The 25794-nt window shown below is 39.1% G+C and overlaps 2 protein-coding genes across 8 annotated transcripts in view; one reads left to right on the top strand and one right to left on the bottom strand.

The window, feature by feature from the left end:
- Nucleotides 1–12947, top strand: part of LOC137924110 (dual specificity protein kinase CLK2-like) — a 70634-nt gene extending 57687 nt beyond the window's left edge. For 4 of the 6 annotated variants that reach the window (XM_068767474.1, XM_068767439.1, XM_068767465.1 and 1 more), the window contains 10 exons: nt 4404–4485; nt 4928–4994; nt 5513–5626; nt 6531–6621; nt 6782–6961; nt 7250–7379; nt 8557–8701; nt 9453–9558; nt 10731–10878; nt 12713–12947. In XM_068767474.1, the coding sequence (XP_068623575.1) occupies nt 4404–4485; nt 4928–4994; nt 5513–5626; nt 6531–6621; nt 6782–6961; nt 7250–7379; nt 8557–8701; nt 9453–9558; nt 10731–10878; nt 12713–12777 (1128 nt within the window). In that variant the 3' untranslated portion in view covers nt 12778–12947. Of the gene's footprint in view, nt 1–582; nt 3564–4403; nt 4486–4927; nt 4995–5512; nt 5627–6530; nt 6622–6781; nt 6962–7249; nt 7380–8556; nt 8702–9452; nt 9559–10730; nt 10879–11979; nt 12011–12712 lie in introns of those variants that run through there. The other 2 variants (XM_068767449.1, XM_068767456.1) reach the window with 2 other exon arrangements.
- A 1292-nt stretch (nt 12948–14239) lies between these two features.
- The window catches only part of Men (Malic enzyme), a 45118-nt gene continuing 33563 nt past the window's right edge, over nt 14240–25794 (bottom strand). For both annotated transcript variants that reach the window (XM_068766002.1, XM_068765993.1), the window contains exons 4-13: nt 24452–24633; nt 21152–21312; nt 20226–20430; nt 19765–19891; nt 18828–18926; nt 18359–18485; nt 17760–17902; nt 17011–17184; nt 16025–16148; nt 14240–15610 (exon numbers count right to left, since the gene is read on the bottom strand). In XM_068766002.1, the coding sequence (XP_068622103.1) occupies nt 15471–15610; nt 16025–16148; nt 17011–17184; nt 17760–17902; nt 18359–18485; nt 18828–18926; nt 19765–19891; nt 20226–20430; nt 21152–21312; nt 24452–24633 (1482 nt within the window). In that variant the 3' untranslated portion in view covers nt 14240–15470. The remainder of the gene's footprint in view (nt 15611–16024; nt 16149–17010; nt 17185–17759; nt 17903–18358; nt 18486–18827; nt 18927–19764; nt 19892–20225; nt 20431–21151; nt 21313–24451; nt 24634–25794) is intronic.

Genomic DNA, 25794 nt, shown 5'->3' with positions numbered 1-25794 from the left:
TGTGGAATAAATATTCCCTTTAATGGGAAATAGTAGTGATCTGTGGCGTCAGTTTAAAGAAATCAAAACACCGTCGAGTAGAGTGCAGCTCACTCGCGCGTGCAGTCGCGTTGCGGGCTCTGTGCCGCCCAGCCGCCCCTTTAGTGGCGTTTGCCCGTAGTGATAAGCAGTGCAAGGACAATGACCGAGCTGGCTCTGAAGGCCGGACGCATGCGCCTGTCCCTGCGCTTGTTGTCCTTCTACGAACTCTTCAAACGACTCCTCAAAGAGCACGGCTGCAAATGGCACGATGTAGTCGTAACCCATATCGCGAGCAAGGTCAGTACGCGGCCGTACTTTTACCTTTTTAAGTAAAAATTCGGATTATGTTAAAAATCCCTTAACAACCAAGCGGCATGTAATAAATGTTTTAATTAACATTTGTTATATTTAAGACTTAAACTAACGAAATGACTGAGGTATTTTTTTAAAGAATAAGATCAAATGAAGTTTGTTTCCCAACGCGATCAATGGGCCCTGTGGACCAATAGCGAGTGTGCGAGCTTTACCTGCACGCCGTGGCGACAGACCCTCGGCGTGCACGACCGAACAGCTGATAGTGCAGTGCGGATCGTTGTACAATATTACATTCAATTTGTCGTTCTTTTTATATATCATCCGCAACAACTAATCTCGTGTAGCGTTGACACTACTGTGTTGTTGTACATAATGAAACTGACTACTTTACTAAAATTCGCAAGTGAAGTGGTAGATTTTTTTACAATTACATTAGTACATGATTACGGCATTCCAGAGGTAATGTTTGTTTTGTGCATATCGCGTTTGAGTTATCTTACAAAGGTTCACGTAGGTACATGCATCCAACAACCCCTTTTGTTTTTTGAAAATCTAATTGCAAGCACAGGGCGCACATACGATATTGACGCAGCTACGTCATGCGAGAACTTGCAAAGTGAATATACTGACGTAGCCGTTACATTGTTGAAGAGCGGCAGTGATAGAACGCGGGGAATGTTTGATATTTCTCCGCCGTTTCCGTTCAGTTGCACCGAATGTTTAATCGTGCCTTATTATACCGACATTGAAAACTTTCATTGTAACGCTACCAACACGACAGACTGTCGGCAGACAAATGCAGTTTACACAACAAGACCATCATTAGCAACGGAATACCCGACACAGATAACGAGCGACGTCTAAGAAATAAAATTTGTTTATGATACGATAAGCGGCACGAATGATATACGTACGTGATGAGGATGTTTCATTTTTCATTCGCGACGGTGCCTTACAGAGTGATATGCGCGGGTTATTAGAGTACAACTCGTGTACTGCGACCTGCTCCATGAAGAATAAGACTGACCCGTAAACTGATATGCTACAGCGACAGCATTAAGATTAATCATACGTTCGCGTAGAGCGCTTTTTGCATGCGCGCATAACACATTGTTCACCCACTGACCCAATTTTTGCGCGCATTGACTGAACTATCTTGGCGATGGAGCTCGTCATTCGGAGTAATTACTCTGCAGCGGTAAACCAGCATTGAAACTCGAAGATGGACATCCCACCAGGTGTGGATTCTCACTTCATAAAAAGCGACGGACCTAGCACGGATTATCCACGCAAATTTATATTGAAGTAATTTTAATTGGATAAAATTAAACTGAACTAGTAAAAATCGAGATTCACATTATTAGTTAGGCGCGTAAAAAAAAAATTATTAAAAATATATTTATATTGTAATACGTTATCCAATTTTTATACACGTTAAGTTAAAATAAACAGAGTGCAAAAAAGCCACGAGAATATTAAGGAGGAGAATTAAATGTGTAGCGGGTAATGCGACGAAATGCGCGCGCGGCGGCACTCGGCGCGGGAGGGCGCTCCCACGGGTGCCGATATTTTTAGTCCGCGACCATTACTTGGCACCGGCGGCCGCACTCGCCTGTGCTAGTGATCTTTCTGAAATCTGCTCGCGCTTACGTACGACCTGGAGTAGAACTAGTCCGGCACCCGCCAGCGCGCTGCAGGGTACACTACTTCACGACCGACTCGTGTGCGAATATAAACATGAAACGTTTCATGAATGTTAAGTAATGATGTTGGTAATATGCTATGTGATTTATCCCGGTTAAAGTGATTAGTCATACTAGTCTTACTACGGAAACATGGCAAGTGTCGGTGCCAGCGGTGACAGTACCACAAGTCCACGACGTCAGCGCTACGGGCGCTCTTCCACTTCGAGCGTGACTCAGTTGTTGTCGGATGGCTATTCCAGCATCATCAACAGGCTGACGCGCCGGGGACCATCCGAGAAAAACGACTCCGTCATAGATTCTAAGCTCGCCTCCGTCCGGAACCGATACGACGACAAACTACTAACCACTAAGAATCCGAACTTGACCAATATTCGACGATACGATAATAGTAGCCACATCTCTCCGTACACATCGCTCACATCCGGACTGTGCGCTTCTACGAGAAACTTAAATGACGAACGAGCCTATACTAACTACCTGGCTGCTACAAAATCGCGGGTCGACACTTCACCTTTGCGTCCGACAGCCGGTATTGGCGCTCTCAGTCGCAGTGACTCATTCCGCAGAGCACACATGAAGGACAATCAACCTTCGCCGTTTACTAAACGGTATCCGCTCAAGGAAGCCAACAACAACAATATTGATGCTACACTTATGCTCGGCAGCACCCGCAGCCGGCTAGAAGACAAATATTCCTCTGTGCTCGATAAAATTGCCATACAGAAAAAGGAGAAAGCCCGAAAAGAAAAAGAGGATCGGGATAAAACTTTAGAACCCGAACCTATCATTCCGCGAGGTCTTATGAGAAGCCTGACAACCGCTGTATTCGGCGAAAATTCTTTTAAGAGAAACCTTTATTCGCGCGAGAAGACTAGGGATAAAACGCCTTACAGAAACACGACTGATCGCCGATTGTCCTCTGGGCACAAACACGGCGACAGAAACGAATACAAAAACGGTTTCGACGCCTCTCCGAGAGATCGTTCCAACTTTGGGAAGGACAGAGATAGTGTTTATCGCCGACATCAAAGAAGGTCGCTCAGGGCAGAGAAAAGTAACGAAAGAAAAGGCGGAAAACTTTCTCTTCGCCCCGTGAATATAAATATACAGCCGGCGGCTCGCGATCTAATTTCGCCTCTGCAGCAAGGTGACGCGAAACCACAAGTCACCAAAACACCCGCCTCGTCGCCCGCAAGGGAAGCAGGCAGGCAAAAGCAGATCTACTTCCCTTCCAGCGATGAAGACGAGGACAAGACCCCCGTCGGGGACCGCATCCTCACTGAACGCGAAACCAGGCGCAAAGAAATCCAGAGCCTCATCATGAAGTATGCACATTTGGACGAAGTGTACGGCCGCATTACGGACAAGGAATCGAATTGCTTCGCTGACGTTCAAAACGCAGCTAGAAAGCCGGCGGAACCTCTGGGGGTGGGCGACGTGGTCGCGTTACCACCGGAGCTGCGCGCCCGCCACCGGCCGCAGAGGCCGCGCCACCAGCTGCGCCGCGCGGCCACGCCGCCCGTAAGCACAAGCTCACTGCGCCCGTGTGCCGCTAACATACGCCCGCTGCGTGCTTAACCAAATCCGTGAGCGGGATTATTTGATTATATTCAGTTATTCTAATGACTTAAAAACCAAAGGTAATCCCTGACGGTATCAAATATAAATATTAATAACCATTATATTTAAAAAACAACAACATAATGCATGATTTTTAATATCGTATATCGGGGTAGGATCGTTAAAGTTGCTAGTCGTCGAATCTAATACATAATTGTATTGTGGACGGTAGTTACAGAAAAGTGCACCGTTTGTCGTACTAACAGTGTGTCCTAAACCTCCCGTTGTGATATAATGTAAAAGCAACTCGTGAGCGATGATAGTGCATGCGATAACTTACTTCTGCAGTTTAGCAAGCGTAGATAATATGGTGTCCCTGTTTTGCATTAAAATGTTTCCGAGTATTGGTCGTAAGCGAAGAGGCTCGAGTGACAAGATGTGTGCAGGCGTTAGTAAAATTTTGTTACGATAAGGGCTCGGGTGGACACTAGGTTTCCCGTTGCGGCGTGTCGAGGACAAGTGTGAGAGGGCGATGTGTGACTGCGGCGTGTTGTTGATTGCGAGCAGCCGGACCGCTGAGCGCCCACCCGTACGCCCTCTAACAGCATGTACGACACACATTCCAATTGTCGCTTGTCTGACGGGCAACCGTTCCATTGTCTGATTGTTGGGTACAACACAACTCGGGTCCGTGGCGGTCGCGTGGCGCTCTCCTGGCATGTGGCGTGTTGGCGTGTGGCGCGTGTGGCGTGTGTGGCGGGCGACGGCGACGGCGGCACGGGTGCGGCGCGGCGCCTGCAGACCTCCCGGGCGCGCTCCTCCGTCAAGGACGACAAGGACGGACACCTGGTCTACTGGCCCGGATATATCATGGGAGCGAGATGTTCGTGTCCACACCATACCTTTACCACCTCATCACACACAACACACACACGCACACTTTACCAACATGTAATATTCATTTACACAACTTAACCGACACTCACGTGCAAACACTTCCCTCTAACAATTGACACAATCAATTCAAGCCCGATCCAGATCAGTGATTCGTGTTCTATGAAGATTATTTCACACATCAGTTTTTAATTTAAACAATTTCATATTTTTGTTATAAAATAACCAATTTAATTAAATTCTAAGAAAGAATTTGCTGAATTTATTATGAAAGTTTTATATTTTGCAGCAAAATATTTACGCTTTGTAATACATTTTTTAACGTGATAGGGTTATATAAATCATACGATGGGAATACAAGGATCCATGTGATCCATATCGATCATTGTATTACAAATGCGATGATTTATAACGTGTTCGGTTGCTTTCAGATAAAATCATCGTCACACTTGGTGAAGGCACATTCGGGAAGGTGGTGGAAGTGAAGGACTTGGAAATGTAAGATATATTAGTTCATTATATTTGCTTTATTATTATTATAGTTTCGTAGAAACATATTTTCAAATCATGAAAATTTTCTCTAAGTACTCTAAAATCACAATAAAACATTTAAATTATTTTGCAGAAAACTTGTGCTGTCTAATATACATATATTGTTTAGGCTCATTAGCACGAGAAAATTGAATTTTATTTTCCGTTTGCCAATTATGAACGATTGAGTTAATACGCACACACACATTGTTTTTGGCAAAACTTGAACGCTCTTATCCCAGCTCTATTTTCATTTGTTTACATTAGCACATATACCTTTAGAAGCTATTCATTGATAGCGGATTCTATTATTTGTGTTAATGTTTTGGGTTCATTATTACTTTTTTCATATCTTTTAACTCACATTAACTGACATTTATTTAAATGTTACATATATTTCTTTTCTACGCGAACGTGATGAAACACTTCATGTATTATGGACTATTATTGACATGATGAAATTATGTTGATTTTTTTTATTTCAGGGAGCATAGGATGGCACTTAAAATTATAAAGAACGTTGAAAAATACAGAGAGGCTGCAAAGTTAGAGATTAACGTTTTAGAGAAGTTGGCTGAAGTTGATCCGGACTGTAAGCAGTGAGTACTCAATAAATTTGTACTTCTCGACACTTTGAAAGACGTGGGATAGAACTTTTATTCGACTCATAATTTCATTAAGATCAACGTCAACTAACAAACAACGATATAGCAGTCTACACGCAACCGACTGGCTGACACTGTTGTACAAGAAAATGAGAGGAGAGCAGTATTACATGCATTTTTTAAAGTATTATTTTAAGAATGACCCTTTTAATTAGCGAAAAATAGCTATGACCGGTACATAGCGACTGAGTCAAAATCCTATTTCATATCAATGTATTTAAAACAAATTTTCACCCACGTGATGTCAAGCACACTTCTTGCTAGTCTCAACAATTTATATAAAAACAAAACATGGAAATATTAGAGACATGAGACGATCATGGATCATAAAATTGTGGCATATGGTGCTGGCACACGAGACATTATCATCTGTTGATATTGTTAGCCGGCGGTATTGAGTGACGTTCGCGAATGTAGCAATATCTGACCTTGTGCGTTTATACGCGTCGCTCCGCAGCCGCTGGCGCGCGGCCAGGAAGCGCCTCGATGTCAACCAAAACACAAAAATACGGCGGGGTCGGTATTTGTACAGCACGCGCTAAATAGAGAATATTTTGCATCGCGCCGCCTCCGCATTCAGAACTGGAGCTTCCATACAGGCCCCGAACTCTGCCCGTCCTGCTCACACATACTACTTTCTCATTATCAAAATATTTTTATAAATTCTAAATACCTTTAATTATTTACACGCACTTTAGAATCATCTTTATATTAACCACGTAAATGAGTCAACATAAACTTAATGCATTATTTATTAACTAACTAAATATATTAACTGTATTAAATCATAATTATGCCAGACGTGCTAATAATAACAAACCTTTTTATCTCATTTCAGTTTATGTGTAAAAATGCTGGACTGGTTTGAATACCACGGCCACATGTGCATCGCTTTTGAAATGCTTGGCCAAAGTGTATTCGATTTCCTGGTAAGTTTATTTGTTAATATGTGAGCGTGTAACTTTTTTTTACCACGTTTCTATTCAATCTATACTAACTAACAATACGCGTGGGTATCATTACATACTAAGTTTACATTATATCTGTTCGCCTGATCCACGTCAATAGAAGTAAACATGATGATTACAGAAAGACAACAACTACCAGCCGTACCCGCTGGAGCAGGTGCGACACATCTCCTACCAGCTCATATACAGCGTACTGTTCCTGCACGAGAACAAACTCACGCACACGGACCTCAAGCCCGAGAACATTTTGTTTGTAGATAGTGACTATGAAGTGGTCAGTGTATATAATAGCTCTAAGAAGGTAATGCATCCCTAATGCTGCTACTGATATTACTGTACTTTAATTAAATATTACTTATATAAAATATAAATAATCCCACGAATACATGTACTCATTACTGTAAGCATTTATACTATAAGCAAATTGATTATTGCGTTGTCTCAAAAATCTCTCCGCGATAATAATCAATCACCGAAGCTGCTAAATAATTAAGTTTAAACGAACAAATTAAAGTTTTCATTATAAGAATTTACTTTGTGTAATTGTACATGTTGCGAGTATATGAAGATAGATGTTGTTGTCCGACAGACACATGACTTGCTGCGCGTGAAGCGCAGCGACGTGCGGCTGATAGACTTCGGCAGCGCCACCTTCGACCACGAGCACCACAGCACCATCGTCTCCACGCGCCACTACCGCGCGCCAGAAGTCATACTGGGTAAGTTTATACGTACCACGCATGTCATTATACTTTTTTGTTTCTGGAGGAAATCTTGCCGGTATTCAAGATAAGATCTCTAGGGGAAGGACGGGGTTATGTGAAATTTGTAGTCAGGCCAAGGTTCTAAAAATTCATTTAATTCATAATAGTCGAGAACTAGAGTCAAGTTCTAGTCAGTCTGTCCCGAGAGTTGTTCACACTACCTTAGAAACCCTCGTGGTGCTCTTACGATGATCCGAGACCACGTCGATCTATCTAGCCATTGAAGCTAGTGGGAGCTTAGAGCCCCCGCCCTGAACGCCCTCTACTTCGAAGTCCTCGTTTATTTTGGGAGAACACCATTCTCCGTCACAAGGCGCGCCTCTCTGCGTTGACGGACAAGATCTCGTCACTTCGTTAATATTAATAAAATATAAATCAATCAATGTCAATATTATTCTAAAATTTCATAAATAGACTTCATTAAATATGTTTTCATGGTATTAGAAAATTTTTGTGTACATACCTTTAAACAATTTTACTGAGAGACAATACGGAAAAAGGTGTCCTCTTATAAATAATTTAATTAATAAATAATGACGTATCCAATATTTATTTTATTTTCATAATGTATTATTTCTTTGGCAAGTTTGCCCTGATTAATTGATTATAACACTAAGTTATTGAGTTCGGACACCAAATGATCCCGGATTAGGATCTATTGGACAAATCATAATACACACAGACATGCACTATTTATATACAATCAGAAATTCTAAACAAGGAGCAGGCAGGCAGGCAAACAGTTTGCTTAAAAAGCGAATGATCATTTATTATTCCTATTCTTTACTGTAATTTTTTTATATTTATTTTTATTTTCTACATATTCTTATTCGTTTTTTTTTATAACACCTTTTTTTGTTTTCGTTCGTCGTCAAATGTTTGCAAGCTGGAAACAAGTTTTTCAATTTACGCTTTAGCAGTCTTTCATTCTTTTGCTCTCCGTAAGGGTCTAACTCATGCCTCAAGAAAATTCAATAAAAAAATGATTGTTCATAAGTTCGTTCACGAGTTTTGCCCTTCGCATTTGTCGATTAATTCTAGTCTAAGGAGATTTTCGTATTAATAACCTGAGTTGTCAATGTCTCATAACTTAGATAATAAGAGCTAGAGTAACAGAAATCGTATTGTGCAGAGCTGGGATGGTCGCAACCGTGCGACGTGTGGTCCATCGGCTGCATCATGTTCGAGCTGCACCTCGGCATCACGTTGTTCCAGACGCACGACAACCGCGAGCACCTGGCCATGATGGAGAGGATCCTCGGACCCATACCCTACAGGTAACCGACCATCTTATCCTAATAACTTAGTACCAGAACAACGTAGTAACAATCTTAGAGATGGTTAGAATATCGATATGAAGTTAAGTGTGACACTAAAAACTAACATATATATAGTAGTACCCGGGACATTCAAATACAGACACCGTGGCAGTAACGCGTATATGCCCTTGTCACCTTGATGTTCGGCGCAGTGATACATTTGATTACGGCGCCCCCAAACAAATCACAATGGTATTGGTGCATAATGTTTACCAGGTGGGTGCTGCTATACTTAGTACCCAGCTAAACAGAAATCCAACTATGCCGCCTAAATAATATGTTATACGCTCAAAATTGTTGCAGTAGGGTCTCTTTTATGTGATTTTTATTAGTGCAGTCTTTTGTGCTCATTGATTTAAATAAAATTAATACATCATTGACAAAGTTTTCAATAAAAATATAAACAAGCGTCTAGTAAAACAACAGTTGTCGCAAAAACTGATCACAAGTGCGAGGTAGTATGTTCAAGTGACGGAAGTGATTTTGAAGCAATATACCAGAGGAGTGTTTGCCTATTTTCATACTGCTTAATTTTGGCAATTCATAGATATTCATTCATGGGGTTATCAGTAAATTTCTTTTCCCGCATAATAACGGTTTAAGTGGATACATCACAACCTTTTAGTATTATTTTATTTATTTATAGTATTGTCCTGAATAATTGTTTTCAATTGAGTATAATATATATATTTTAATACATTTTTTCCAGAATGGCACGAAAAACTAGAACAAAATATTTCTACCACGGCAAATTGGACTGGGACGAGAAATCGTCAGCCGGCCGCTACGTCAGAGAAAATTGCAAACCTCTACTGGTAAGATTGCATGTCTCTCCTTGTGTGGTTACTATACTATACTATACTATACGGAACTATACTCTTAAGAAAACTTTATAGTGAAACTGCATAAATGCAACCAATTGCAATTGCAATTGAATTTAAGAAAGATAACATAAAACGTCTAACACGTCTTGCAAAATATTGAAACTACTTGATTCTACAGAAACCATCTTAATAATAAATAGTATTGTGATGATATATTGAATATTACACAGTTACAATAAGTCAATAAAGTATATGTCGGGTAAATTGAGAGAAAATATAGTAACAGTCTGATTTCACGGTTCAGCATATTCACATTCGCCTTTTATATAACGCTCTTTGAAAGTGTTTTGTAATGGCCTCGTCGCTGTTGGCCCGCGTTGCGACAACTGTTTACGACGTTATTGTTAATGTTTAGTTGTCCATCGTGGGGTACATTTCGCGATTGAATTTAGTTAAGAACAACTTATTGAACTCAATTGTTTTTTTATTCCTTATTTAAATAAGTGGAGGATACAAAAACAGGGGTGTTAATTATTCAGATGGTAAAAGTAATCGTATATCGTATTGTTACCGTGAGGAACAATCGCTTGATTTTTAAATGGTTTACATACTCTAAATTTAGTTTAACCAACCGTAAAAATCCTTGATGGATTAAATTTTTGGTTTTGAAATTGAAATTTTAGTTACTATTCGCCCTTACAACTATTTTCAAATAGTCGTTGTATTAAAGAACATCTGTATAATTGTTGTCATTTTCTGCAAACATTATTAACGCGTTGCATGCCTTACTATCTCTCTGGTGAGCTAATCAGAAAATCAATTATTTATATTATTTCAGATTATATATAAAATGCAGTTATTCATAAAATAAAAAATAGTAACTTTTCCCGTTTAGTTTTAAGGATTTAGCATAAAGGCCTAAAACCAAAAAGTTTATAATTTTTAAACGTGAAAACCTCCCTGTTCAGTGGGACAACAGGGCCACGCAGCTTGCTTTTATATGAGTTTTGTTTGATAGTTGCAAGATGTGGCTTGTGGAAAACGTTTCCGATAAACCTTATACGCGAATATATTTAAATGGTTTACGGGTAAGCCGCGTGGGTAATATGGAAATACTCAAATTATCACATAATGTTCAATGTAACATTTTCATTGTATTACAGAGGTACATGCAGAGCAACAGTGAGGAGCACCGACAGTTGTTTGAATTGATCGCGCGCATGCTGGAGTACGAGCCGTCGCAGCGCATCACCTTGCGCGAAGCGCTCGCGCACCCCTTCTTCAGCAAGCTGCCGCCGCACCAGCGGCTCGGTACGTCCACATTCCTCCATACAATGCGGAACACGAACAACGACAACCTCTTGGCACTGCATTCACACGAAGGCTCACAAATTGATCCATGTGACCTTCCAGGAGTCCACAGCATACTCGACAGAAGTCTGCAATTGGCGTAACCAAAAATGAACAATTCCTAGCAGGAATCCACGAAAAAAATCCATTTCCGATGGTTAAAAAACTAAATGTTCACTTGTCCTATCAATTCAGGCAGATAATCTTTTAAACACCTTAGTGACTGTTACTTGCAAGAATTTTGAAATTCCTTATTGTGTGGCTGAAGGGGGTCCTGCAGGAGTCAGCTAAATTTTAACAGTGACCTATAAGAAAAAGTCTAGGAATATCTGCATTAACCAATTGCAGTGTTTTAATTTTCACTTTTAAAAAGGTAAAAGAAAATTGCATGATTTGTTTGATTCAGACACATTGCCAACAACGTAAGTAATTTTAATAAGGAAACAACGAACATGAGATTCAGTAATAGTGGAGCAATTATAGACAAGAACCCATATCGAAAACTAATTGAAAATTCCATTTTAATCAGTATTTTTTAACCTTTTAAGTGCAATACCCCACCTTAGCCTTTCTAAATTTGTTACGCCCCACTATGTAACTATATATTTTTATATTAAAGCGAAATGGTTAAACTCGTGTCGAGTCAACATTTGAATTGCTTCCTTAACAATCTAATTGCCACCTTGTGGGGCCTAGGTCCCACTTTGGGAAACATTAGTTTAGAGTGATCTAATCGAAGTATCAATCAATCACATGCAGTCCACATATTTGACAATTTTCACTAAGCGACGCGTCTGAAAAGGGTTTATGCTCAATTTTTATTCAGGGGTTTATTTATAAATACATTTAATGACATGAGCAAATTGATTGTTTTCACAAATGTCTTCATTTTAATTATGAAATGAATATTGTATATTAGCAAATATCAGAAATTTTATACTTTTATTTAAAAAATTCAATTTAATTGTAATATAATGATCCATTGCCATTGATGAATGCAGTGTTTGATTTGCAGTCGCGTGCGGCGGTATGACGATGTTGACGTGATGTTGTTTGTTATAGGGCACCAGTTTACAAGGCCGTCGTTCCTTAGGTCAGGCCTTTTGTCTTTGCTCACCGCCTTACCGCGAGCTTTGTTTTCACTTCCGTAGCCGCCCGAACACATGACGAGACATGAATATTGTTATTCATTTTATTTTGTGTTGTCGGCGTGCTCCGAATTATTTTGCTTCTAGAATATTATTTTTTTGTTTCTTACTTTCTGTCGCAGTTATAATTGTTAGAAATTATGTGTCATAACCAGAAAAGAATGTATGTATTAATAAAATTAATATTTGAAAACGCTCTCTAAGCATGACTATTTTCTAATTCGTTTTGTTGCATACTGTAAATTTTCTTTGCTCCATTTGACGAAATGTTTCCGTTCTAATACACACTAAACCTAAAAGTGCTATGAAATATAATGAGTCGAGCGTTTTCTTTTTGTTAAATTTAATTTCAATTGACATTATGGCGTGCTTACGTCTCATACAGCAGGCTATAGTTTTGTGGTTAATAATTTTATTTGTGTTAATGTAACGTCAGATCATAATTAGCTTTTTTATTTTTTGGCCTGTGTATTGTATTATATTTTAAGGTAGTGTTTACGTTTATTTTTGCATTACTGTGTAATTGTAATAGATCATCTGATACTTAGATGATGATGTATACCAGATGTTCTTCGTGTGCGATATATTGTAGCGGTTATATTCTAATTTTGTTTGCTATTTTCGTAAAAAGTGGTTTTGCTTTGCAGGCAATGACCGGCCGCGGTGTAACGGCGAGAGCTCTCGTGAGCGCTCGCACTCGCTGAGCAGGTGAGCTCGGCTCGCGCCCCCGCCCCGCGAGTCCGGCGCCCCCGCGCAGTGTCGTGCGGTGCAGTGATATACATAACGGACAATTAATTTAGGGAATACTTTGTTGTGAATCAATTCTTCTCAATTTGTATTTATAAATAAACAATATTCTAAATAAAGACTTGTCGGTCGATATACAGACATTTTATTTCTACACTACGTCCTATTATTGAAAATTTTTCACGTACACGACTGTGTTAAACCATACTATAAATTATCAAGTTTTTTTTTTAAAAAAATAGCAATAATATATAAGCTTGCTTGTACTGTTTTAAATTAGCAAGCGGTTAAACATAATAAGGCGAACACTACCGCCGTTGCTAATAAAGCACGAAGTGGCGGCGCGCCGGCCAGTGTCATGTCAAGTCAATGAACAAGAGGAAAAATAGTGTAATTCTAAATAGCGTAGCGTCATGCGTAAACAGCGAGGTGTGTTTCCTAGACACTAAATACCGCTAAAAGTATATTAACGCACTTGAATTATTCAACTGTTTTATAAAATAAAGTTTTAACGGTAAATGACATATGTAAATAAAGCATAGGATGGACTATCGAACGTTACAGTTATCTAGGTTTTATGCTACGGTATGTGAAACACCCGGAATTCCAACACTGATTATATATGAACGTGAGTATTTGATGCATGTGTTGAGTTCTAATTTGTATCATTGCAGGAACAATGGCTGATGAAGAAACCTCGACATGTTCTGAAGATTTACAACAATTAACTTTTATTAAAAGAGGAGGAGGCACCGTCCTCTTGCACGCTGGCTACCAATACATATTGAAAGAAAAGTATAAGAATGGAACAGCTGCCTGGGAGTGCATTAACAGAAGAAAAATGAAATGTTGCGGCAAAATGACATTAAAAGTATGTGATATTTTCGTTGTTTGAATATAATGGATTCTTTTAAGAAATAAAATGAATCTTATTGTTTTTAGGACAATTTCATTGTCGGAGAAAAGAAACACGAGTGTCAGCCGGACTACACTAAAAACGAATTGGACGAAAATATATTTAAATCCAAAAGACAGTCGCCTAATTTTCGAACGGTTTACCTGTAAATATTATTTTAATTTAAAAAACATTCCTGAGGAGTCATCTGTAAATAAATGATATTTTATTTAATGGACAAAATGTAAATATTTGTAAAAAAATTATAACAAAAAAATATCATAATAAAAACTGTTAATTATAATCATGTTTTATTTAATAACAAACGACGTTATTGAAGGAATAAATTAACATAGTATTTTATATCTATAGTAGGTTTAAATGTCTCAATTGGCCATCTGATGAACGATATCGAATCCCAGATCATCACTTATACATAAGTAAAATTAAAAAACAGTTGTTTACTCATACCAGTTTATTTTCAAATTTACAAATAAATAGTTTTTATCTAATTATTTAAAAATTCGTAACGAAATTATTTTAAGCAAACTACCTTATTTGTAAACATTTAAAACACCATCAAGAAAACACCTTTTAGATGTATTAAATAGACGTTTATTAACTGACAAATACTTAAAACTGTAGTTGTTTTGGTTAATTCTTAATACAAAAGTTTTAATAATAAAATCTAATAACTTTCAAGGATTTATGTTATAAAAACGCTTTGGAATGTCCGAGGTACGTTATGCTCTGAAAATCGAAAATAATAATATGGAATATTAAAAACTAACAGATTCAGTACTCATCGTAATGATAAAGCCTAGTTCAATTTATAAACATTTCGCTACTTTTTATCGTAGACAAACTTTCCTATAATAAAGAAGTAACATTCAAAAGCATCTTTGTATACGAGTTCCATGAACCCTGAAATATTGCAACATTATTGGAATTGTTGCAAGAACTGCGCGGAACGATTTGTCACATTTAATAAAATAATCCTTTTGTATGCGATGCAATACAATCAACGACTTGTGACGTCAATAATAATTTATATAACAGAAATAGACATTTATATCTCTAATTAAGCAATATTCAGTAATAATTTAGCTTTAGTCGGCATGTAACAACTCCGCCCCACTATAATATGAGCAATACTTTGGCTCGTTAATGTTTTCCTAACAAATTTAGTACGAGAGTTCAATTTCTGAAAGGCCAATTAATATTAGGTTACGATTTACATCTAACTATTGTTAAGAACGATTTAGGTTGCTGGATCATCTGAATAAAGGTGACAATAGATATGCCCGTACTATTTAAATATTTCTTTATTATCGATAAAAGAGTATCTTTTCATGCTGTGGCTTAATGAAAAAAAAACGATGTTTAATAAATATAAACCCAAATGAAACCAAATATAATAATACTAAATACAATATCATCGTAGGCCATGGTAAAGTCCATGTCCAGCGAACGTTCTACGGCTGAAATGATGATGATGATGATAAAACAGTGATTGGATAATTTTTCCTAAACCAACCTCACTTAGGGCAGATGGTTGTGGGTAATTACAAGGATCATATAATATTTTTAACATAAACGAGATCTATTTGTTTTGATTGACCTCTCTAGAAACTAGTCGTAATACGTTCAATAGTATCATTAACCTACGGACAGATCCAGACGACAATATTTTAGGCGAAGGCATTGAGAGCATGAAGCCTCGTGTGACGTGTGAGCGGGTTGCTTGCGGGAGTCACGCGGCACTAGACGAGGTCGACGCGGGGCTCCCCGGACGCGGGCCAGGCGTACTGCGGCGGCAGCGCGGCGCAGTAGCGCGCGTCGTACATCTGCGCGCGGATGAACGCCTCAGTGTCTAGCGGCTGCGGCTGCACTTGCGCCTTGCCTGCAACCCGCACATATACACAAATGAACACACATAAACCAGACTGTATGCATTATGTAGGGCAATCGGCTAAGCGATTTCTGCGCTTTGCCCCCAATTTCGCCCGTAGCCCAAGCCAGGGGAGTCACGTAAGTAAGCTGCTTGGTGGCCTGTTGATTCGGTGGAACAATAAATGTAACGACTTAAGCCGAGGCTTTAGCTGAACCCCATGGGCATTTTCCAGCGCTCTACCATTACCAACGCGAAGAAGCTGTAAATGTTTTATAGTTATTTCCGATTTTTGATCGATTATGTGCCAGCTTATTAATGTGAATACGGCCGCAAGACCGGTAATCGTGGCGATCTTTGGAGCAGGTCTACGCCTTGCAGCGGCCTTTATCTGGCCGTTATAGGACAGTAAATGTGATACGTCACCTGTGTCGTAGGCGTGTTCGACGATCTTCTTGGCGATTTTGATGGAGCAGTTTTGAATGTCCTTAAGCGGCGGATACAGACTGCCCAGGTCTAGGTCCTCTTGCGACACCACTTCGGCCAGCGCCTACAAGGCACACACCGCGTTATAATTTTAATTTATACATATAAGATCTTTGTTTCCCCATAGAATAGTTCGCGTAAGGACATTAAAATTTCAAACGTTACCGCCACACTTCGCAGTGGACCAGTTGGCGTGTACGTGCACTGTATAGCATCAGTGAGTTAATCGAAAAAACAAGCGAACCATGTCTTTATATACAATCATTTCCAAGCATTAAATATTGGTATATTAACGATAATTTAACTTATATAACGACTAGAGAGGAGGTGCTTCAGCGGGGATTCCCCGGGATTAGCATCCTTTAGACTACGCTTTTTCACCTCAAGCCCGGTAAAAGTGAATTATAATTGAAAGTTAGATTTCTATTGTCAGTATCAGATATTATCTACCTGTTGATCTTAAATTATGAAAAAAAGCTTAGCTCTGCGATCATATTACTTCATCGAATTGAAACGCCGCTAGAACTTAGATGGTTCAGGCGGTGCTTCAATGGGGAGAACTTTTTCACCCAATATGATTATTAGCTTTAGGGCGTCCGAGATTTATTTTTATTAGAGGCTGTTGCTCGAGAAGCGTTTTGCTTTACCTTTCGAGGGTAAGAAATGAGAATCGTGGCGTGTAAGGTTGCTATTTACTAAATATCTTTATGAAACAATTACTTTTTAGCTCGAAGTAGTAGAAGACGGAGCACATCGCCCGTGCTACCTCGAGCCGGTTGGAGTGGCGGGGGTAGGAACCCATATAAGTCAGACCGACGACACATTCCAAATCGTACAAAGTCGCTGGTGTTCTTTGGGAGAGGCCTGTGCCTTGCAATGGTCTTGCAGCTGATTTAATGATGATGTAGATAATTTGAAAGCTAGACCTCAGCGGCGAGCAGCATGAAATCCTCGGAGACGTCTATGAGGCCGGCGCAGAGGATGCCCAGCGCGAGTCCTGGGAAGATGTAGGAGTTGTTGCCCTGTCCGGGGCGCAGGATACGTCCGTCCTTGGTACGGTAATCCGGAAACGGTGATCCTGATGCGAAGATCGCGCGCTCCTGCATAAGCAAACAACAATCCGCTAGTCAAATTACCCTCCAGGGTCCACGAAGGATCATTCTACCACAGACAGACAGCTCTAATAAAGTTATGTGTCTGCTGTACGAGCGTACATAAACCATCAACAAGGAATATGTATAACAAGTCGCTTAAAGAATTAATGACTCTGATGTTAGTCAATATTTCTGAGCTAACGAAGGGCTTCCAGAAGCTTGGCTGATATACATAAGCAAAGATTTATTCACCCACATGCAACATACGCGCTATAACGTATAACATAATTACGAAAAGCTCAACTAAATTATCTAATGCAATGATTACCAAAGAGGTTCAGATGGACCCGTAAAGAGCGTAGGCGGGATCCACGAAAATTAAAATGCTTTGGATAGTAAAGAACTCAAATGTTTACGTGACTTTAAATGTCAATAAGACGGCTGCTTTTAAAAACTTGTATATTCCATATAGAGTACAACGTGTCGCAAGTGGTCTGTGTGGAAAATGTCTGGAAACTTCTGATCCAACACATTAAAAGTGAAATGAGACATGAGGTGAAGTTATTGCAGAGCGCACGCACGTCGGTGTTGGAGTAGGCCTCCTCGGCGGTGCACTCGGCCTTGCTGGTGGGGTTGGAGAGCGCGAACACGACGGGACGAGCGTTGTTGGCTGCCATGGTGCGCAGAATGCTGGGCGTGAACGCGCCGCGGATGGCCGCCGCGCCTGTGGACATAACATCAACAATCACGCCCTGTCATAGCGCGCACAAATACACATCTAGACTTTTTTAGGCATCATTTTCAACAATGTATGTAATTAATATATATAAATACAGAAACAATACAAGGTGTGATAAAAAATACGGTAAACGAATTTATAGAAACTACTGTGTTTTCGTCCATTCGAATGAATGCCTTCGATAGTCAGATTTATTCAGATAGTCAATATCAATCAGATAGAACAGTGCGGTTATATTTTCTGTATTGTATGTATGTATATCTGTAAGTTACGAAAAAGTGCCAAAGAAGCTCTAGAAATTTAAATATTTGTGTATGCTAATAATATCGTGACTCTAGAAGTGGCATGGACGATTCTAAAGTGGGAATGAATCAGTTGAGGTCGGGGCAAGTCGTAAACAATGCATTATAGTGCCAAACGGATATAGATTACAGTACTGACCGATAAGTACGGAGGGCTTCGCCGTGTTGACGACCTCCTCCAGGGTCTTGATGGGCGGGCAATGCTTGGCGAACTTCACCTTGTGCTCGTTTAGTCCACCCTCCGGCCGGTCGTGAACAATTAGTCCCTGAATACAAGAAAATAAATCGGTTAACACATATACATACATATACATGTACATCAAATGTATCTATAGCATATTATAACATTTGTTTGATTCTGTAAGACTACTTTTTGAGACACAATGTGCGGAGTCACCCATGTACCCCTAGACAGCAAAGTCATCGTTTCCAAACGAAGAAGTCGTTGTACCTTGCAGTATATCCCATAAAAACAGGCCGTTCTACAAGTTGAGGCTTTAGACTTACTTACTTTAGAAGGCTAAGCTAGGCCTTGAGCCTCCTCAAACCCGGTGAAGATGCAAATGCTAAATTATAAACCGCGCAAATCCATAACAAAATCGACATACCTTGGAGTCGACCATCCAGATGCGGTCTCGAGCGTCCTCGTCCGACACGCCTTCTGCCCGCATCGCCATCACGCACAGCTCCGCAATGCCCAGCGCCGCCTGCGCGACACACATCAACTTACGAAGCGCACACAACGTCCACACTACGCTCAGTGATATTGTAGTTATGCAAAAGTACATAAAATAAAATTTTCAGCGTTTTTTTTAGTTGCAACAAGACAACTTCAAAGGATATGTGCTGTCTATTAAATTGAAATACAATATCCACCTTTATAGGCCGATAAGTCTCATAAGCCGTATTCTATATTAGACACTAACTACACAGTTACTACGTACTGTACTGTACAATACACTAGGTATCAATAAAGCTGCTTGTGTGCCATTGTTCAGTATGAGAAATAGTTATCATCGTGATCACCACGTGTATGCGACTGACCATAGAATAACATTATCGTGTTGTTGACATATTTTAGAACGCATTAAAATTTTAAAATGGCGGTAATTTTGACAGCATTGAGGACATCGCTTAAAAAAGTGGGTTGTGTCGAAAAAACTCCGTTCAACGAATGGTTGTGAGGCGCGCTGCTGTAGTGTTATTCTTTAAAAATGTTGTATAATGAGTTCCATCTAATAACTACGTGTGTCAAATAGTTAATTTCTTACACATATACCAGTCAAGTTCATGCGACGTCATATTCGCTGATGTTATGATAAAATTTTCCGCTTTATAACTTCGTCTAAGTCAAGGTTTACATATCAGGAAACTTTGAGCATAAATATTAAAAATTTTCACGGTTCTATATCTATCTATAGGAATGAGGTGCGACGTTGAAATAACTGGTCTACAAATACTATTAGCAATTGCTTACATGTTGACCTAATTCCTCTCACAGTCGAATCGGTATGTATTAAGCTAACCTATGAATGGGGATCTAACCTCTCCTGCGCCCTGGAAGACGAACGTGTTCTCGGAGAGCTTCTTATGCGTGAGCCGGAGACTGGCCAGCAGGCCGGCTACCGCCACGGCCGCCGTGCCCTGGATGTCGTCGTTGAACGTGCAGTACCTGACCACATCATGCTTTATTTACACCGCACACAATCATATAAAGTCAAAAAACACGTGTAATCAACAATCGAATTTGTGTATAAAAAGACTGCTTCTGCGTCGTTCTATTGTATTGGTTTGCAGATGTAGATTAGTTTCACAATCCTCCTTTATAACAGACCAGTAAACCTTCCATAACTACGTATAGAGACGCTTGTGGACCATTGTTTAGTGGGAGAACTTATTACATCTTATAAAATCCAAGAAAATTTTGATTTAACTTTTAAAATTACTTATTCCTTCAAGGACGTTGTTACAAAAATACTAGCAACAGTAGAGGTCTGGGTACTCACTTGCCGCGGTACTTCTCGAGCAGGCGGAAGGCGTTCGCGTTACCGAAGTCCTCAAACTGCACAAGACAGTTCTGCCCGAAACGATGCACCACCGCTTGCATGAACTCCTCGATGAACTCGTCGTAGGCTGCGCCTCGCACGCGCTTCTGCCGCAGCCCAATGTACAGCGGGTCGGTCAGCATTGTCTCGTTGTTCGTGCCAACGTCTGAAACGCAGTTTCACATCGCAAACTAAATTTATGTGATAAACGATTCTATAGCAAACTAGTAATTATTATTATAATAGTAATTAATTAGTACCGGAACATTTTAACTACTAGTGGCATTTGCAAATTCCGCGGGTTCGAGCGCTTAGCTTAAAATCTCTTAAGTTAGCAAAGCTCGAAGGGGTCCCTGGGGAGTCTCAACGCGAATCACTCCGTAATACAATTTCACATGATTGGGAGGCCGGCCAAGCTCTTAGATCACTTTAGTAGATGCTCCATGAAAGGTGACTACAATCAAAGGGTCCTCGGCGAGAGTTTACCCTTGCCGATAACACCCGGTTAGCATTCAGACTGAAGGGCATTTGGTTAACATTACACATAAAAAAGTGTTAGTGATGGGAGAAGTGGCGGAATAAATTCCAGCAACGATTTTTTACAAAAAACCTAAAGGTGCCATTATATACGACTACCATTGTCAAACGATAGCACGTGCAATCTTCTACCACCGCCATCTTTCGGCGTCTCCTAAGTAATAGAGTTCCAAAACATATTTAGATACTTCACACAATAATTAGGTAGATAAAGAATCATGTACTAAGTTACCCCTAAGTGATCGCCGCTCCGACTACTTGAAGCAGCGAATACGAGAACCTATTTCCTACAGGTAAAACATCCAAAACGAGACGCTAGTTGAAAAGAGGCTTAGTGAATGAGACGGTACCGAGCGTGATGGGCAGGCACTGGTGCGGCTTGATGCCGGCCAGCGCAGTGTAGAGAGCCAGCTTGCCCACCGGAATGCCCATCCCACACGCGCCAAGGTCGCCCAGTCCGAGGATGCGTTCCCCGTCTGTCACCACGATCGCGCGCACGTCCGTCTCTGGCCTGGAACGATTTGCATCATAAAACAAATTGTTATTCAACCAAAAATCGCCACACGTAACCATAATCGTAATTTTTCTTGACTTTTATTATCGTTCGATGGGCTTTGGATGAATTGCAAATAAGGCTTGTTGTGGATTGTAATTGTGTGAAGTATTGGAGAAGAAAAAGTAATAACACATGTTTTATTCATATCAAGTCATTATTATTATATCAGCCCGTAGATGACAAAAACTGTATTGTTGGTTCATCTAATCGAAACCTCCTACTAGGCAGACTCTCGCCGCGTCAACCGGCGAGAGATTGAGCAGGTGGCAATAATTGTGATTTTAAATTAAGACATATCTGCTAATTATTTTACAGTACATGACTTTTTGAATCGATGTAAATTAAAAAATATAAGCATTGTTTTATTTGAAGTTTTAGTTGTTGACCTTGTGACAGCCCTGTACTGTGTGGGCGCTAAAGAGAAAAATATAGTTTCTCTAGCATGCAGGCTTGCTCACTTTTCTTTATATTTGATTAACTTAATACTGCTGTACATTGTAATTTTAAAATATTTTCACCTATAGATTGACTCAACATATAGACATAACTATAACATATAACAAAAATATTTATACGGTAACTTGTAATATATTTTTGACTGATGTGTACTGCTGATGTGTTTAACTAAATAAATAAATAAATCTCCTAGCTATATTGTCCCGTGAAGCTTGACACGAATCGAGAAGCTTACTACGGTACATATATAGATACCTTGATTTTTCAGAACAACAACAGAATATGCTGTGCAAAAAGATTTGCAACACCGTGCGTCAAACTGATTTCTAAATGTTCAAGAACTTGAAAGGATTTTACGGTTATGTGCGCGCCATTGTTCGTTGTTTCGGGGCCTTTGCCGCTTCAACCGCGGAAGCATCCTGTCGGACGTTAGTTGTAAGTACCTTTGAAGGTATTTTCTAAATTTGTTAAATAAACATAGTTCCTTAAACATTATTTTTAAAATCACCTAACGGCGGGTAAAAATGACGATTAACTATCAACAAATTAGTATGTTATTGTGTCGATATATTAATTATCTAATTTACTTCTTAATTACGCTCAGACGAATCACAGCTCGTGCTTTTTGCACAAACCATAGTTCAATATATTAATTATATCGTTGCCTCATGTTTGATGTTCACATACAACTAGTACACATCATCTTCCCGTGACTCCTTAATAAATCGCCTAGTCACTGTGATTTATTTGGACAATTAAACAAAATTTATTTCTCGATAGCCTTGAAAGCACTATTCGGCAGCGCTAATTTGGATGACGCGACTTCTTGTACGTAACCAACGAAAAGACATTAAGCAGGATGATTCTGCACAGTCATGGCGGAATTGTGACCTTATACCAATAACAATTAACAAGTGGTTCCAATGCTATGTATATAGAAGAACTATCGTAAAATAATTCTATCTTCCAACATTTATACTAAATGCATGATCTCGTTAGCAATCTCTACATATTAGATTGGCAAACTTGTCACGATCGACAAAATGTCGAAATTTCTAGAAACGCACGCAGAAGCTAAAGGTGCCTATCTCTAATTATACGTCATAAGAACAGACCACAAATGAAACATTGAAAGCGTCCAAATTTTGAACTAAAACTGTATTAAAAAAAATTACTTAATGCTAAAAAAGTAATTATTTTAAATAAATAGCAAGGTAACAAAAGATACTTGTTTTATTTGCTAAGCACGTTCGCGCATCCCTTATGGTCTTCTATCTTAATCTGAGAGAGAAACCAGCGTACATTCGGACTTGTTACCTCGGCCTTTTTATGTATTATCTTGTAGTCGTAGAGTCCCCGCTCTTTTGTTCCATTCTTTCGCTCTCGCTCCTACTGGTTCGTTATCTATAATTCTAATGATTAAGAAATAACAAAATAATGGCAAATCACATTTAATTAATTTCCAAGAAACTATTTAAATTTAGGTTAAATAATAAGTTTTTTCATATACTGGTTAATGTTTCGTATTAGCAATAGTTTTTGTTAACAAAAAACGAATGAAACAACCTACTTGTCATGCTTTTATGGCATTCAATATTTTTTTGTTTTACATCCTAACATGACTTTCTTAGTTTAGACTCGAATCGTTCCTTGCGGTTTGCTTAGCAACAAACTTTGCAATTCATTTTTATTTATATAGATGTATCGGCATGCAGAGGTTACAAAACGCATATTAAGTTGATTTATTGTGTTATTACAATTCGCAAGTCAACCTCCTGAGTCGTTACAATGAACTAGATCGCCTCGGTGCACACCCTCGCCTTGCGGCTTCGGCCTGGAAGTGTCTTAACGACCTCTAAATTACGACCTGCGCCTCTGAAAGAATTTATCGCGGAAGTAACGTCCAGTCAATAAATTCAATGGTACTGACATTCTTACCAGTATGTTAAGGTCGCCGCTCGGAAGTTGTTATTGCTAGATTCGGTAACGGAAACTCCAATGGTACCGTACTAATGAGACTTCTGCATGATTATAAAGCACAGCTTATTATTATTGTCGTTAATGTAATTTTGTATAAGCTTTGCTAATGGTCCCATTACTAAGACAAGCCTCTCAGAGAAAGCGCCTCGAGGAAAATTGGTAGACGTCCTAGATCTTACACATTTTTTCTATCTACAACTTGTACGATAATTTAGTTACAGCGTTTTGCTTTACGGTTTAGGCATAATAAATTTATTACTTCATCTTTGATCACAATTCATGTTCCACTTCTTCAAAATATACAAAGAAGTTACGTTATGTGATATTGTACCAAATAAAGAATATAGCAAATAAGCATAGCCTTATCTAGTTTTTTAACCACCATTAAATAACAAAGTGAGCTAGATCATTTTTTATCCTTTTAACGATGCTAATAGATTGTACTTAACATTGCTGTGTTGCCCTGATCACGATGATATAAATGAAATTAAATCTAACTAAATTTATAAATTTAACGCACGCTTAACCTAAGCTATTCTTATACCGGTAGACTAATCATTACGATTATTCAGGCTAAATAGCTCCTACCAATACTAACCAATCTTTGAATACATCATTAGTGCTAATGTTGGTACAACCAATCTAGTGAGACACTCACCAGTTCTTGAGTATGTCGTAAACGTGACCCTTGTCGTTGATGGTGATGAAGAGTCCGCGCGGGCGGCGGTATATGAGCCCGTACTTCTGGCAGGCCAGCCCCACCGTCGGCGTGTACACGATGGGCATCAGGTCCGCTACATTCTCACCCACAAAGCGGTAGAACAGATGCTCGTTGCGGTCCTATCATAAAATAATGGTCAATAAGAAAATATTATTATTAAAACGTAGCTAGTAGTTTACTCTTGAGTGTTTTAAACATTAGTTTCTATAAGCACGGCTAAAATGAACAATCATTATAATCTCACTGTAATAGCGCATATTATTTATTCATCATCAGCGACTGCTCATTTTGTGGCTTTATCCATAGGTACACTATATTATCAATAGCTGCATTCGATTACTTTTTAACCTTCGGAAATACGACCACGTCTCAGCTCGTTTGCTCGTTGATCAGATCTCAAATAGTTAGCCATCCGCAACTTTTGATTTGCGTGTCTTAACTATTCTCTATTATTTATTAATGTCGAACACTTCGTTTTCCTACTTAATCCCGTACTTGCAATTCCTTGCCTCAGAATCAGAGAGTTAGCAAAGTAGGTACATTTTCAAAGAGAAGGTTTAAGACCTATTAGTGGAAGTATCGTCATAACCCTCTCTAATAACAAATTATGTACATAGCATATTATTATATACGTACGTGTGATCTATGTATATAAAATATCCTCCTATTTAAGTATCTGTTTATAAGTAATTATAAATTGATGAATTTTCGTATAATATTTAGACACCTGCTTACTAATTATCTCTGTACCACCTTCGGTTGATCGGTAAATAATGGCCAAAGACTTTTAGGTTTGCCATTACACAAATTATAAAAAGATAAATAGATGAATACTAAGCACATTGAAAGATATCTATACTTATTTGTCTTGTTTATCAGTATAATTTAATACGTATGAACCCATAGCACATAAATCACCGAGTGAGTGTAAAGGCCGCAATCTAGCATGCACATGTAATTAATTACTTTGGTCCTGGGACATGACCGTTTGTTCAGGTGCTTTTCCTGCACAGTTTGTAAGCAGTGGCTACGTTACGTAATCTACCTAAAATTATCACTAGCACTAGATCTCTCACAAACCTTGAAATGAAGCAGAAGTATAAGGTCATGTTATGTCGTCAATTTTCAACAAAACCTTTGTTTTTTAACAGACATGTATTTTAATTAATTTCAGATTGCTGTATATATACTTAATTACTGTTAATAATTATCAGTAAATAGCAAAGAAGTTTAATAATCTGAGAGTTGAATGATTCAAAACAAGCTGCGAACATTTGAAA

This window comes from Battus philenor, unplaced genomic scaffold (assembly GCF_028537555.1).
Source record: "Battus philenor isolate CCGP_79_NKW_IND1 unplaced genomic scaffold, ilBatPhil1.0.hap1 SCAF_10, whole genome shotgun sequence".
In the NCBI taxonomy this organism is placed as follows: domain Eukaryota; kingdom Metazoa; phylum Arthropoda; class Insecta; order Lepidoptera; family Papilionidae; genus Battus; species Battus philenor.
Note: the sequence above shows the minus strand (reverse complement) of the source record. Positions and strands in the feature narration are given on the sequence as shown.